At 42.5% G+C, this 13532-nt stretch overlaps 1 protein-coding gene across 2 annotated transcripts in view; it reads left to right on the forward strand.

The window, feature by feature from the left end:
• Positions 1-13532, forward strand: part of cntnap3 (contactin associated protein family member 3) — an 89318-nt gene that overhangs the window by 59299 nt on the left and 16487 nt on the right. For both annotated transcript variants that reach the window (XM_031559062.2, XM_031559060.2), the window contains exons 11-15: positions 5735-5841; positions 10256-10375; positions 11142-11339; positions 12300-12456; positions 12839-12966. In XM_031559062.2, the coding sequence (XP_031414922.1) occupies positions 5735-5841; positions 10256-10375; positions 11142-11339; positions 12300-12456; positions 12839-12966 (710 nt within the window). The remainder of the gene's footprint in view (positions 1-5734; positions 5842-10255; positions 10376-11141; positions 11340-12299; positions 12457-12838; positions 12967-13532) is intronic.

The following is a 13532-nucleotide window of genomic DNA, read 5'->3' on the forward strand; positions in this document are numbered from 1 at the left end:
CATCAGAGTGGGACACCAGACCTCCTGTGATAAATGAATGTGGGTAAATGGCAAGCGTTGAGGATAAAATTAAATAATGCCTCCCCTGACACGCTCTGCTTCTGTCTCCACCGTCTCCATTACCTCCCTCTAACACTGAGCCCACCACACACAGGGACTCTATCTCCATGATGGCGTTGAGCAGCTGAGGGGACTGAACAGGAGGACGGATCATTTTTAAAACTAACAACGCTTTCTGTTTAATTCCTGAGAGCGGCTTATTATATCCTTACCACAATGGTGTAATCTGAAAGGCTAGTTTATTAGACCGTGGAGGTGTTTTGGTTGTTGTTGTTGTTGGTTTTTTTAATGAAGAAATGGGGTGCTTTTTTCCTCTTTTTGGCTCGGTTCTTAAAATCTCAGCATGGTGTGTAGCCCTGCTGCCATCCTCTCAAAAGCCTTATTTTATGCAGGAACAGGCCGTGCATGTATCTATTTTTTTATTTAGTTATCATATTGGATCGGATGGTTTGTTGTGAGTTTTGTTTCCGTGTTTTCATCACATTATTTTGTTTAGTCCGTTGTATTTCGTATTTCGGAGTTTGACATTCCGTTCCTTTAGCCCGGGAAAGGCATTTAGTGCCAGGGCAGCAGGCTTGATCCTGCCCTTCAGACGGCCACGGTTGGCAGGCAGCTCTCAGCTCTCTCTTAAGCAAGGCACTCTGCACGGGTCTGGACGATGACTAGTTGTAAGAAGAGAAAGAGAGGAGAGAGAGAAAGAAAAAGAGAGAGAGAGAGAAAGGGGTGATGTGTGTGTGTGTGTGGGGGGGGGGGGGGGGGTTTGGGGTTGGCGCTGTCTCCCCTAATTTCCTGCCATCCACCTTTGAGCTTCTGGCAGGAGGGCAGAGAGGAGAGGACGTGTCCCCCGCAGACCTGCTTCAGGCAGCAGCGAGGCCCGGGGACAGTGATGCCAGAGAACCCTGCTGCTGCTGCTGCTGCTGTCTCTCAAGCAGGGACTCGCAGCCAGACCTGTCACCTCTCTGAGATTGGGGCCACAGTGCTCTGACCTCCACCTGGCAATAGGGAAGGAAGGTCTGTGTGTGTGTGTGTGTGTGTGTGTGTGTGTGTGTGTGTGCGTGTGTGTGTGTGTGTGTGAGTGTGTGTATGTGTGTGTGTGTGTGTGTGTGTGTGTGTGTGTGTGTGTGGGAAGCTGGTGCACACTGTCTCAACTACCTACAAGCCAGCCAGGCACGGATCAGTATCTCACTGTTATTGTTTTTTTTTTACAATCATTTTCACACTTGTGTCAATACCATGTCCACTTTTTCAAAACCCTTCACACAGTGTGTTTTACAAACACGCACCTGAGCACATCAGTTAACTATAGAAAATGCTCTCACCTAGCAATACTACTGTGTCACTCAAAATACAATGGACTAAAAAGAGAAACAACTTGAAGCATTGAAACATACATATACTATGTGTTGCCGTGTCCTCTATTTTTGCATAGATCAGTGTAAGAAACAAAACGAAAGAAAAAACTCTTTACAGTACATATTGTTATACCAAACAAGTACATCTGAAATATGCTTCATGACAGCTCTGCGCTACTATTTCTGTGGTATACTATAGTAGAATAAAAAGAGTGCAGATGTTTTTCATTTCCAGTACAGTAACTAAAACACAAGCTCAGGATACTACCACTAGAAGACTCCTGTAAAAAAAAAAAACATTCTCTCCTTACCTTGAATCTTTACAATATCTTATCCACCCCTACAATCCCCCATATTACACACCTATTTCAATGCAAGCAGCAATCATGATGCCAGGAACAGACTTTTTTGATCTGTTAGTTAGCTTGTCACAGTACTGTAGATTGTAGATACCACTATTGAGTGTGGTAGATGTCTGTAGTTGCATTGGGCCAGTTGCTCTCATTGAGAGCCCATGACTTACATCTCCTCAGTGACAACTACATTGATATTTTGCCAATAGACATGCACATGATACCGCAGTTAAGGTTCCGTGCAAAATGGGCTACAACCACCAAAACACTTCACACCTCACCCAAAAGTGACTTGTGCTGCCATAACTACAGGAAATGCTCTAGACTACTGTGTCACTCAAAATACAATGGACTAAAAACATGACTTATATATACACCCGTAATAGAGGAAAAACTACATTGATATTTTGCCAATAAGCACGCACATTTCAATGCAAATTACTTTTTCACTAAAATCACTAAAGAAACCTGTCTTATTTCAACCTTCAGTGGTTTATATGTCAGGTTTGGAACTGAAAGTTAATCGGCTCTAAATGTCTGCAAAATTTGCTGTAGTTGTACATATTTTTTTTCTGCGCTCTCCGAGTGCCGCTCAGGTTTCTTTTTTCTTTTCTTTTCTTTTTTATCTGTCACAAATTATTGTTGGAAGGCAACAGTGGGAGATTGTTGTGTTTTCGCTAACAAGTGAACTCCCCTTGCTCTCCCTGGTATAGGGCAGAGTGAAGGCGACGTAAATGAGACATCATGTCAGAACTGTTTCCACTCGAGTAGCCAACAGTGGCAAAGCAATGTGTGCAGACTCTTCTTTGTTTACAGTCCTCTTATCCTCGTCATCGTATTGAACGCTGAATCCAAAACGTTCCCGCACAGCGGATTTCGAAGATGTGGCTTCTCTCTGTCTAGCTAGCGTTCACCAGTGTCAAGTTGGAGCTAAGATCATTTTGTTTTTAGTTTCCCCTCTCTTCTCCAGCTCCTTTTTGCATAAAGAGCGCTGATAGGCTCCAGGGAAATTCTGACAGGTTCACATGTGCGTATTGAACTGTATGGGGCGTACCAAACAGTTCGACAATATACCGTTGCATCCCTAGTGTGTGTGTGCGTGTGCGTGCATGTGTGCGTGCGATCGCTCTACAGAATTCAGTACTTATAAGAGAAGACACTGCATTCTGTGGTGCTTGGCTAGCAGCATGGTAGCAAGATAGGACAGCTTGTTTAACTGTCTTTCCCTTTCACTTCCTTTGAACTGAAGCCTTGTTCTCTCAGCTTGCATCTATTTGGCTGTACCGACTGTCCACATGCATTTCAGACTCCACCTCACCTCACCTGTCCATCCCATCCTTTCATGTTATCCTGATGAATCTCCAGCCCATCATTCTTCGCCGTGTTAACACAGTGCAACACACCATACTGTCATAAGCCTTTACTTCAGTATCTCAGGTATCCCTCAGATAGGGATATAGCTAGGCCAGCAACATCAGATCACATTTTCTAATGCAATTTGAAAACAAGTGTGTGTGTTTATGTGTCCATGTGTCTGTGCGCTTTTGTGTCGGGGTGTGTATGTGTGTGTTGGTTTCTCTGAATGTGTGTTGGTTTCTCTGAGTGTGTGTGTGTGTGTGTGTGTGTGTGTGTGTGTGTCTTGGTTTCTCTGAATGTGTGTCAGTTTCTCTGAGTGTGTGTGTGTGTGTGTAAGTGTTTGCCAACCTGCACAAAGGTCATCCTTTACGCGTATAAGATGACTCACCCCCTTCAGGTCCCCTCTCTGTAAGCCGGTGTCGTTGCATCCCCCTGGCTGAACCCAACACTCAGCTCTGAGTTCTCTCAGCGCCAGTTCTCTGCCAGGGGACCCCGCCCCCCAAGCCCCACTCACACACCCCACCACCCGCAGCTTCCCATGATGCAACTCAATAGATCTGTGCTGGGATCAGTGCTGGGAACCCAGCCAGCGGTGAAACAGACACCTGACAGTGGTCGAGCCAGAGAGCACCGCTCAGCACTGCACACAGCTCAGCTCGGAGCGGCGCAGCACAGATTCCCTGTTCCCAGTAAATCTATATCGCTCGCACCTGGTGAAGTCGAGCCCCGCATTTGTCCTCTCTCACTGATTCAAGCAGATCGGGTTCTCTCTTTCTCAGCCCTCAGCTGAAGACTCCTGCACAGATGCACAATCGATCACAGTATATTGCTCATGAGAGGCTACAGCTACTGGAATAATAGTTACAGTATAATACGCTCTATTTATGGAGGAATTTGAACAGATTATATAAATTGGAGATCATAAAATTGAGTCAGAGCACAAGCATAAAACAAGCATATGGCAGATAAACTGTAAAAACATTTAAAAAAAACATGAATGAAATACCCTAAAGTGCGAATAAAAAGTTGTGAAATAAATGGATTAAATTATACACTGGAATATGATTTTTCCAAGATGCCTATTTCGCCATTTTGGCTGTTTTATGTGATTTTATGTCATTTAAATAATGTTTCCTCTGGCTCACACAATGGCTGTCTACAATCACAGACCACAATGGACTAATGAACATGTAATGGCAATGTAATACCCATTTAGTGTTTTGCACTCGTATTTAGGTGATATTCTTAGATTCTTAGATGGGACCATTGATCTGAAATGCCAGTATGAGGGTTGAACATTATAGGGAAAGGTATCTTTTCCAAATATATAGGTAGTCCATATTAAGGGATTCAATTCCATTCACAGCATGGTCAGCAGATATAGGGGGGTGGGATGGATTAGTGACTTGAATTTGATGAATTTTAAATTGCGTCTATAAGACGGTGGAGGATGGACACTTTCTTCATAAGGTGATATAATACAAATGGTATTATTCTTATTTAAGTCTTTATTTACTGTATATACCTATTTATTTATTTCTCTATTTGCAAGGATAATTATTTGCAGATGTAAAGCAAAATATAGGAATAATTGTACAATGCTTTCAGCTTTTAAATGTCTAAATCTAAATCTTTAAAATGCACTGGCGCTCTTTTCCATCTCGAGTCAATGAATCAGTAAAATATTTCCGAGGCACTACGGCTATTAAACTTTTCAGTGTTTGAAGGGATTGAGGGGGAGTGCATAGTGGTGCTTGTATGTCAGTGCCTTCAATGCTAAGTGGCTTTCAGCAGGCAGACATTTTTAAAATGTAAAATGAAAGAAACATTTCAGATAAAAGGTTGCCATTTACCATACACTAATATTTTTTTCTCTTCTAATCTAACGTCATCTGCAGTCAGTTCATGTGGCGTTCGGCCACTGGCCTCGTTCTAAACAAATTGCTCTAAACCCGTCACTTCCACCATGCGTGTTAGGGATGGGGCGATAGAGGATAGTACAGATATTTTGCCTAAAATAATACACATCTATACATTAAACCAATCAGCAGGACCCTATGGTAAAACAGATATCACAGTCCACAGCTCAAAGTCCCTTTACAGTGTATACATAAGTTAAAGCAAAGAGTTACTTCATGGACATAAATTGAAATTACATTACATGTATAATTACATGTAATTACACATTGCAGCAACTTGTATTGTAAATGTATAACATGTCAGTATCATATATTAGCATTCCCGCTCTTAACATGCAGATTTCGAGAGTAATCTTATGTTTTGTTGCCGGATTTTGCAATCAAATTTAAAGGGCAGCAGGCGAGATAAGAAACTGAATAAAAGTGTGTTTTTTTGTTTTGTTTTATACTTGATATTCATCTCAGGCTATATGGTTTATTCAGTTGTGCCCTCTAGTAAAGAGTGAACTTTTGTACCAAATTCATGAAGCTTGTGAATTCTGAATGACGAAGGGAATAAAAAGGGCTTTAGGCACGGCCTTCAGACTGGAGTGTGAGTTGTGTGTTTGTCTATCTTTCTGCATTTCCTCATGTCCACATGAGATGTCCAGCCTGGTCAATAATAATAATCTATATGCTTCTGTTTGTCTTGCAGGTGCTCTATCAGCTATTGTGAACATGGAGGGAAATGCACGCAGTCTTGGAATACCTTCCACTGCAACTGCTCCCACACAGGATACAAAGGAGCCACCTGCCACAGCTGTAAGGCCTATACCAGTCCTACCAAACCATGTGTCTGTATTGTTGCACCAAACTATAGAATACGCTGTTTTCAGCACGCACTTCCAATAAACATATTGAAGATCTAATATTTAAAGTTAGAAACCCAAAAAAGGCTGTTTTAGTTAACTAACCTTAGATTGTGTTAATGAAGACAACTGAAAACAAATGCAATTTTATTACACAATTACACATTCAGTGAGAGTCAATGAGAACCCAGTAACTGACAACACAATGGAACAACAGCAGTACAACAGCTCTATCAGAATCAGAATCAGGTTCAATCTCAGGTTCCATCTCATTCCGCCCCCTCTTACTCCTGTCCTCACACCGCCTCCATTTGTGTGTCGTGTAGTAGGTCTACCTCATTAAGGGCCATCCCAAACCAATTAGTGGGGGAGGCAAGTGGGCTGTAAAATCCTCAAACAGCGAGCGTCTGTGCTGCCTTCCACAACAACGCTCCACGGGAACACAACACGTGGAGCGTAGTGGAGGAAGCGTCACACCAGTATCCCATCTGCCCAATCTGGAAAATGTCATGAAGAGTCAAGCAAATGTGTTGCCTTAGCATTGTTCGGCTTCGTAGAAAATCACTATAGTAACAAGGTTGAATGTATCACTTTTTGTCAATTAGTGCGCACATAGAGCAGTGTTTTTGTCGTACGCTAAAACTAAGACGCACTACTAACTAAGACAAAAATAAATGGTTTTGAGAAATTTTTGCAAAATTGAAATAAAATAATTTACTTGAAGAAAAAGTGTAAAATTAAACCCAAACGAAACTAATAATGATTGCTAAAAAAATTAATTTGAAAAAGACAAAAAATTGTCTGGACCGACACTCACTAACTTATGGAAGTAGTAGTAGTTATTATCAAGTGAAGAAGTCAGATATGTCAGGGAAAAAACATGTGAGTGCAAGCGAATGCATGGTAAATTCAGGTAATCAAAGAGGAACATCCCCCAAAGTTGACCTTCAATGTTACCATCAACGTGAATACACATTATCCATGGGAAAGGATGTAGCGTGAAAACCCATGTCATATTGTTTGCCTGAAGTAAATGGTTGAAATATTTATTTATATTTATATATATTCAAATTCAGTCAAATTCAGAAATTGCTCCTCAATGGTCCTCTAGGTGTACGTTCAGTGTGTGTACTCAGAAAAACTCCAGTGTTCATAGCCCAGTCCTGGCTCTGTAAATGGAAAGCAAACATAATGGCCCAGACCAAGCTATACACATTCCCAGCCAATCAACAAGGCGCTTCAGGAGCATTTAAGGGAGAGGTGGAATTTGATTGGCTATTGAACAACCTTTTGCAAAACCAAATCGTGGACTGCATCTTTAACAGGCTTTCAGTCTGAAACAAATGTAGCCTATTGCATACGTTAGTTACATTTAGTCTTGAAATGGTGATATCTTCAATGATAAGTACATTATTTTTCACGCCGCACTAATCCTGTCCTTAAGTAAAATTACTAAAACTAAAACAAAATAGAAATGAGTCCATGAAATTAACACTAAACTGAAACTAATGACACCACTGGTGAAAATAACTCAAACTAAAATTCAGATTAAAAACAACAAACAACAAAAATAATTTTGAATTTAAAAATGGAAACCTATAATAACCTTGTAGAGTGAAAAATTACAATAAATAATTTCAGGCATATAGGCCTACACTTTTTGTGGATTTTAAGAACTTACTGGGACAACTGAGAAGACAATGTAGTTAATTAGGCTTAGAATAGAAAATGACTGCACATGACAAAACAGCTGTGCATGCCATGCTGTGAGCAAGGCGTTCATCAGTAGTCATGGTGACAGATGCCTCATGCTTCCAGTCGAGAGAGCCAAGGGTATCCCTCACTTTACCTGTTTATCCCCCCTCTCCTCTCCATGACCTGATTTGGAGTACCACATGCAGATGCCAGTGTGACTATGCAGAGAGGCACTCTGTGATGAAGGGGTAATGTCTAGGGACCGGTTTGGGAAAGGGCCTGAGACGCAGATAGTGGGTTAGAAGTCTTCTCTGGTGAGCATTTGGCTGTCACCGTGCCTTGGGATGTCTCACGACACTTCCTAGTGAACTAGACTTTTGTGGAGTTTACATCCCTATACAGAAGGGAACCGCATGAGCTCTCTGAAAAAGGTGAATGTCCTACAAAGAGTGGTTCCCACAGAAGAATGCGTTATCAACCAATAACAAGTCTTTAAACCCCTCAATGGCCCTTTCAGATTTGCATTAAAATAATGAAGAGAGCTAAAGAACACACTATGGATTCTTCAAAGCCATCCACAGTTTCTCTACAAAGGTCAAAGGACATGCAGTGATTTGAGAAGTGGTCAACCCAGTGAATGAAAGAGAATACATGGAGAATCCTGTCCTTTAGCAGACCAAATCTAAACCAAAGAGGCTGGTATTGTGTGAGCAACTGTGTTTGTCCCTTAAACAAAGCAGCCTCCCAGCAGCTAAAAGGGACTCAAGGTCAAATGCTTATCTCTGTGAAGCCGCAATACCCACAGAGGCAAAGCCGACTTTGACAAAGCTCTGGCATTGATGGGGATTAAGAAAGAACCTTTAATGATGCGATAAAAAGGGGGCTCTCCAAGTCCAGTGTCATCTGAAATTGTGAGGAACACATTCCTGCGAAATGAAGCACTTGTCAGTCAACTCTAATCGCTCGGCCGTTTAACGCTTTCACACTCGAGCGGACGGGAGAGTGAGAGGCTAACAGAGAGGAGCCGAGCTCACCCATTCTTTCTTTCGGTCTCTGCAATTACGTTTATGTTTAGACCTTCAGCCATCAGAAATTTGTCTGAAACCATTTCAGGAAGAGTAGGAGAGAGGATTTTGAGTGTAGTTTACTGAAGCTGTGAATCCTTTCTGAAAGTGTAAGGAGCTTATACGATAGGAGTGCTATGGCTTTTATGGACTTCTTGTCATCGAACGTTTTCCCATTTCATGTTTGCTAATTTATGCCTGTCACACCAGTTTCACTGATACGCTTTACAATTTGTAGTATGTAAAATTGCCTATGATTATTAGGAAGGGGGAAGAGAGAATAAAAACAATCATCACAGCATTGTTCCGGTACAATGTAATTTCCTTTCGCAAAACTTCCACGCGGACCTATAAGGCACAGACACTAACCCTCTATCCCACATAATTTATTCCATGAAGGTTGTCATCGTGAAAGTTGACAGCCCAGCTGTACCTTAGTCATTTCCCATAATGACAGAGGGAACAGTGATTGCTGAAGAGGTGCATCTTTTGCCATGTCATAAGAATCCATCTGCTATTCGCAGCACCACACTGACACTCTCGTCTCTTCCAAGTTGTTAGGAGAGTGTTATGCAGTAGTATCCACCTATTCTCTCTTAGTCACTGGACATATTTTGTTCAGAAAGCATTGAATGCGCTTCGGGAAAAGCACTTAAATTCATTACTGAGGCATATATATAATATTATGGGCCAGAACTCTGTGGAGGCCAGCAAAGCTGAACTTTGCAATCACCAAACAGTGTTGTTGGCCTACACACCATGGGAGAGAACTCTCACCAGCATTCCGAAGTTCTCTCCTCATCCATGATACTTCTGCACATGGTGATTCGCAGTCAGCTAGGAGCTTTCTTGCTGCTCACCTACGAGTGTATTGACCTCAACGACATCACCTGCCTTCTCGTCAGTTCCAGCCATTCACAGTCACCGTCACTGATCTACTAATCACCGGCCTGATCACTGATTATCTTCTGCATCCGTCTCCATTTGTAGCCTATTTAAATCCCTGAGTTTTGTTTCTCTTTGCGAAGTCTACTGTCTGTTTGAATGTATGCCAAGCTCTGTTTGCCTGTTATTAATTTTCAGAGTATAAGCCAGTTTTGATCTGTTAGTTCCCTGATTCCTTGTTGATAATTCCTCCTGTTTTCAGTTTGTGTTCCCAACTTTCTTCATTAAATACCTGAGTTAATCACACTTGTGTCCAGTCATCCGTGAACTTTGTTACAAGGGGTCTGTGGAGATAAGAAGGTTGTTGGAAACCCAAGACATTGGCCATTCTAGTGCATTAGTAGGAAATCAATACTCATCTATATTGAATGAGACAGAGTGGGCTTGTAAAGGCAGCCTTTAAAAATTTGACGAGCACTATTAATTCGCTCAAGGTACTTCAGAAGATTTTTTTTTTTTAAACAGGATTCCCTCTTCCATGAAATAGTAAATGTTTATTTTCTGTGCTATGGCCAGCATTCATAAATACACTCCACTCAGGGTGAGAAAAGTTGGCTCCGTTGTTCAATTGAGTGTTTACTTTTCTCCCCTATCTTGGTTTATTGAAATGGTAAAATTAATAGCGCTTGACCTTGGCTATTGTATTTCTATTTACCTCTGCAGCCATTTATGAGCAGTCCTGTGAGGCTTACAAGCACAAGGGAAACACTTCAGAGTTTTACCACATCGATGTTGATGGGAGTGGCCCTATCAACCCACAGAGAATCTACTGCAATATGACAGGTACATGTCATACTATGAATTCATCATTTCAAGATCACAACATATACAGTATAACAGATAGTATGAGATTAAATATACAGTATGACAGATATTATTAGATTGATATACAGTATAACAGACAGTATGAGATGAAATATACAGTATGACATATTATGAGATTAAATATACAGTAGTATATTTCGCTTTTTTGTGTAGTCTTTGCTTTGCTGTGTCCTGTTCACCAAAGTGAAAGCAATCAATGCATGTATTTCTTTGCATCCCTTGTGGGGACAGAAACCTGCAAGCATCGTTTGCTCTGTTTAGCTAAATTATATCCATGCAATTACCAAGCTTTGTTATACTATCAGTTACTTGAGGGCATCATACAATTACAACATAATCTGATCTCATTGTGGTTTTGAAGACTATCGTAAAACATATACCCTGTACCTAACAATGTATTTTTCAAAGGACTAATGCAGACATTATTATGACATCCATAATAGCTTGCAGTTACTCCAGATTGAGTTGTGTCTGGCTGTGTGGGTCATTGAGTCGCCTCGTGATCCTGTGAAGCAGCCGCTGCACTTTTATCGGAAGCGTCTCATCCTCGCAATGATTTCCCCACTATCTGTTTATCATTTGCATAATTATGTATAATGATCCCTTGTCTTTCCCACACACTCACACACTCTACCCCCCTCCCTCTCTCTCTACCCTCGTGCCCCCTCCCTCTCTCTCTCTCTCTCTCTCTCTCTCTCAATCTTTGTTGCTCTTCCCTTTGCAGATAAAACATGGATGGTGATCCAACACAATAACACAGAGCTAACCAAATTAAAATCGTCCTCTGGGATAAATCAGCATTTAGCCTACTTTAACTATCCCGCCGACGCGGAACAGCTTCGGGCGATAATTACCAAGGCTGAGCACTGCGAGCAGGAACTTTCCTACCACTGCAAAAAGTCACGCCTCTTAAACACACCTGGTAAGCCCTTTTTATTAAGAGTATTGATCCACCCTCCTCAGTAAAGGTCACGCTTATTAAAACCTCCCTACATCTAGCGCAAGTTTGCCGCCCTCACGAAAGCTTAAGCAGACAGTGCAAATTGATTATTATGCTCTTTGTTGCAAACTAATTTAGCCTTTCTCTTAATCTGCTCTTCCTTGCTGTGCTGTGCAGGAGCAGAGCACACTTTTTTGTTTGTCTGTTTGATTGACTTTTGCAGCGTATTTGCTTTTATCTAGGTAGCACCTTGCATCATTGTTTGATTTAAACGTATGCTGCAGATTTGCTGTTCATTAGCGACGATAATTGTTCTTCTCAGTTCCTCAAACATACGTGCTACGCAGCGGCATGCAGCTTCGTTGTATAATTGCTGTCCATTAGCTGTCTCATTAGGGCTGGCCCAGAAGAGAGGAGAGGAAAACAGTGTCAAACGTAAATAAATAATGTCTCCAAATGTCAAATGAAGAATAATGAGACCAAGTGCTCTGCGCCTGTGTCGGCTAAATTCTAAGACAGACAAGTTGAGATGGATGAACGTGAGCAGACAAGTGATGGGCTAGCGAATCAATGCCAATCTCTTTTCCCCTCCTCATTTGAAAGAAGTAGCTCCGGTTCTCGGTTTAATCCCGAGCCGTCTGCCGTCAGATTTTATGCTTCACGCCCATCTTCGCACTCAGCTTCTGTGTGTACTGGCTGCAGTGCCTGGATGGGCACATCTGTTTCTTGTCACAAGCTGTGTCCTCTCGAACATTCATCATATCTGCGTGAGTCATGCAATGTGCACCTCACATGCACCCGCATTTGGCAGAGCTCTGGTTTGAGGTCCCTATGAAATAGTAATGGCCACTTTTTAAAAATTCTCCTTAAACATGCGTGAGCCTTGGCAGTGAATCAGCCGTCAATAATTCATGTGTATTTGGTGGTGGTTTTTTTTTTCAGTGGGTGCTCCGTACACGTGGTGGATGGACGGGGCCGGGGAGGCGCAGACCTACTGGGGCGGCGCTTCGCCAGGTAGCCAGCAGTGCGCCTGTGGCCTGCGGGAGAACTGCGTCAATTCCGAGCACTCGTGCAACTGCGATGCCGATGGAGTCGATTGGTAACCACTACAATCATCCTCCCTACAACTCCTCTACCCTCCCTCCCTCTCTCCCTTCCTAATTCCCCCCTCTCCCCCTCTATCTCTATCTCTATCTTTCACTCGCTTCTGAATATGTGCCAAACATTCTGCACATAAGGCATCTATTTTTACAGCTCCTGATCTGCCTTGCCTATGAATATTTAATCGCACCCAGAGAATGACCTCATCGGCTTCTTCAGCATGCACTTTTTTCCTCCCTGCTCTTTTATAATAATAATAAAAAAAACAAGGTTATTTTAGTCATCTCTGGCAGGAGGTGGTGCCAAGACTGATTGAAGAGTCTTTCTTGGTTTTTTTTCTCTCTCTTTCTTTCTCTCTCTCTCTGATTCTGGAACCACAGGGCTAATGACACAGGCCGTCTCTCTCATAAGGAGCATTTACCTGTGCGGGGCATCGCTGTCGGGGACTTGAGCAGACCTGGCTCAGAGGCTGCGTACCGAGTGGGAGCCCTGCAGTGCTACGGTGACTGTAAGTACTCCGCCGCCCGCACAATGTATTCCGCCACAAACCATCACACATCTCGTTCGCCAGTTAGAGTGGTGGAAACTAATTTGCCTCCATCTCCCAGCTGATTGCGGTTTGTCTCTAAGCACAAAGGATTTGTCAAAGCCTGTTCCTCAATTTTCCTTTCAGCATGCCTAAAGCGCAGCGTCTGGGACAATATCAGCCACGGAGTGCTGCACAGATTCTGCCTTAGGGCCACCTGAGAAGAATCAAGCTAATGATAAAGATAGTTGCAATCCAGGCCGAGCACACTATACCACACAGGACATGCAAGCACAGATAGTGAAGTCAGTTCTGTAGCTGAATTAATAACAGAAAGTATCTGAGATATGCCCCATGGAGGCTCGAGGCCCTGCCTCATCTCCCCTGTACTTCATCGGCTGAAGGCTCCCTGCCATTTTTTCATGGAGGGGTTGCCTGTGCACCATACACAGGGTAGAACTTTACCACCAGTTTACATGCCCATACACCCATAGTGTGAGAGTACCAGGAGTGATATGGGCATACACCACCCATAGTGTGAGAGAGTG

The sequence above is a fragment of the Clupea harengus genome, chromosome 21, assembly GCF_900700415.2.
Source record: "Clupea harengus chromosome 21, Ch_v2.0.2, whole genome shotgun sequence".
NCBI classification, from domain to species: domain Eukaryota; kingdom Metazoa; phylum Chordata; class Actinopteri; order Clupeiformes; family Clupeidae; genus Clupea; species Clupea harengus.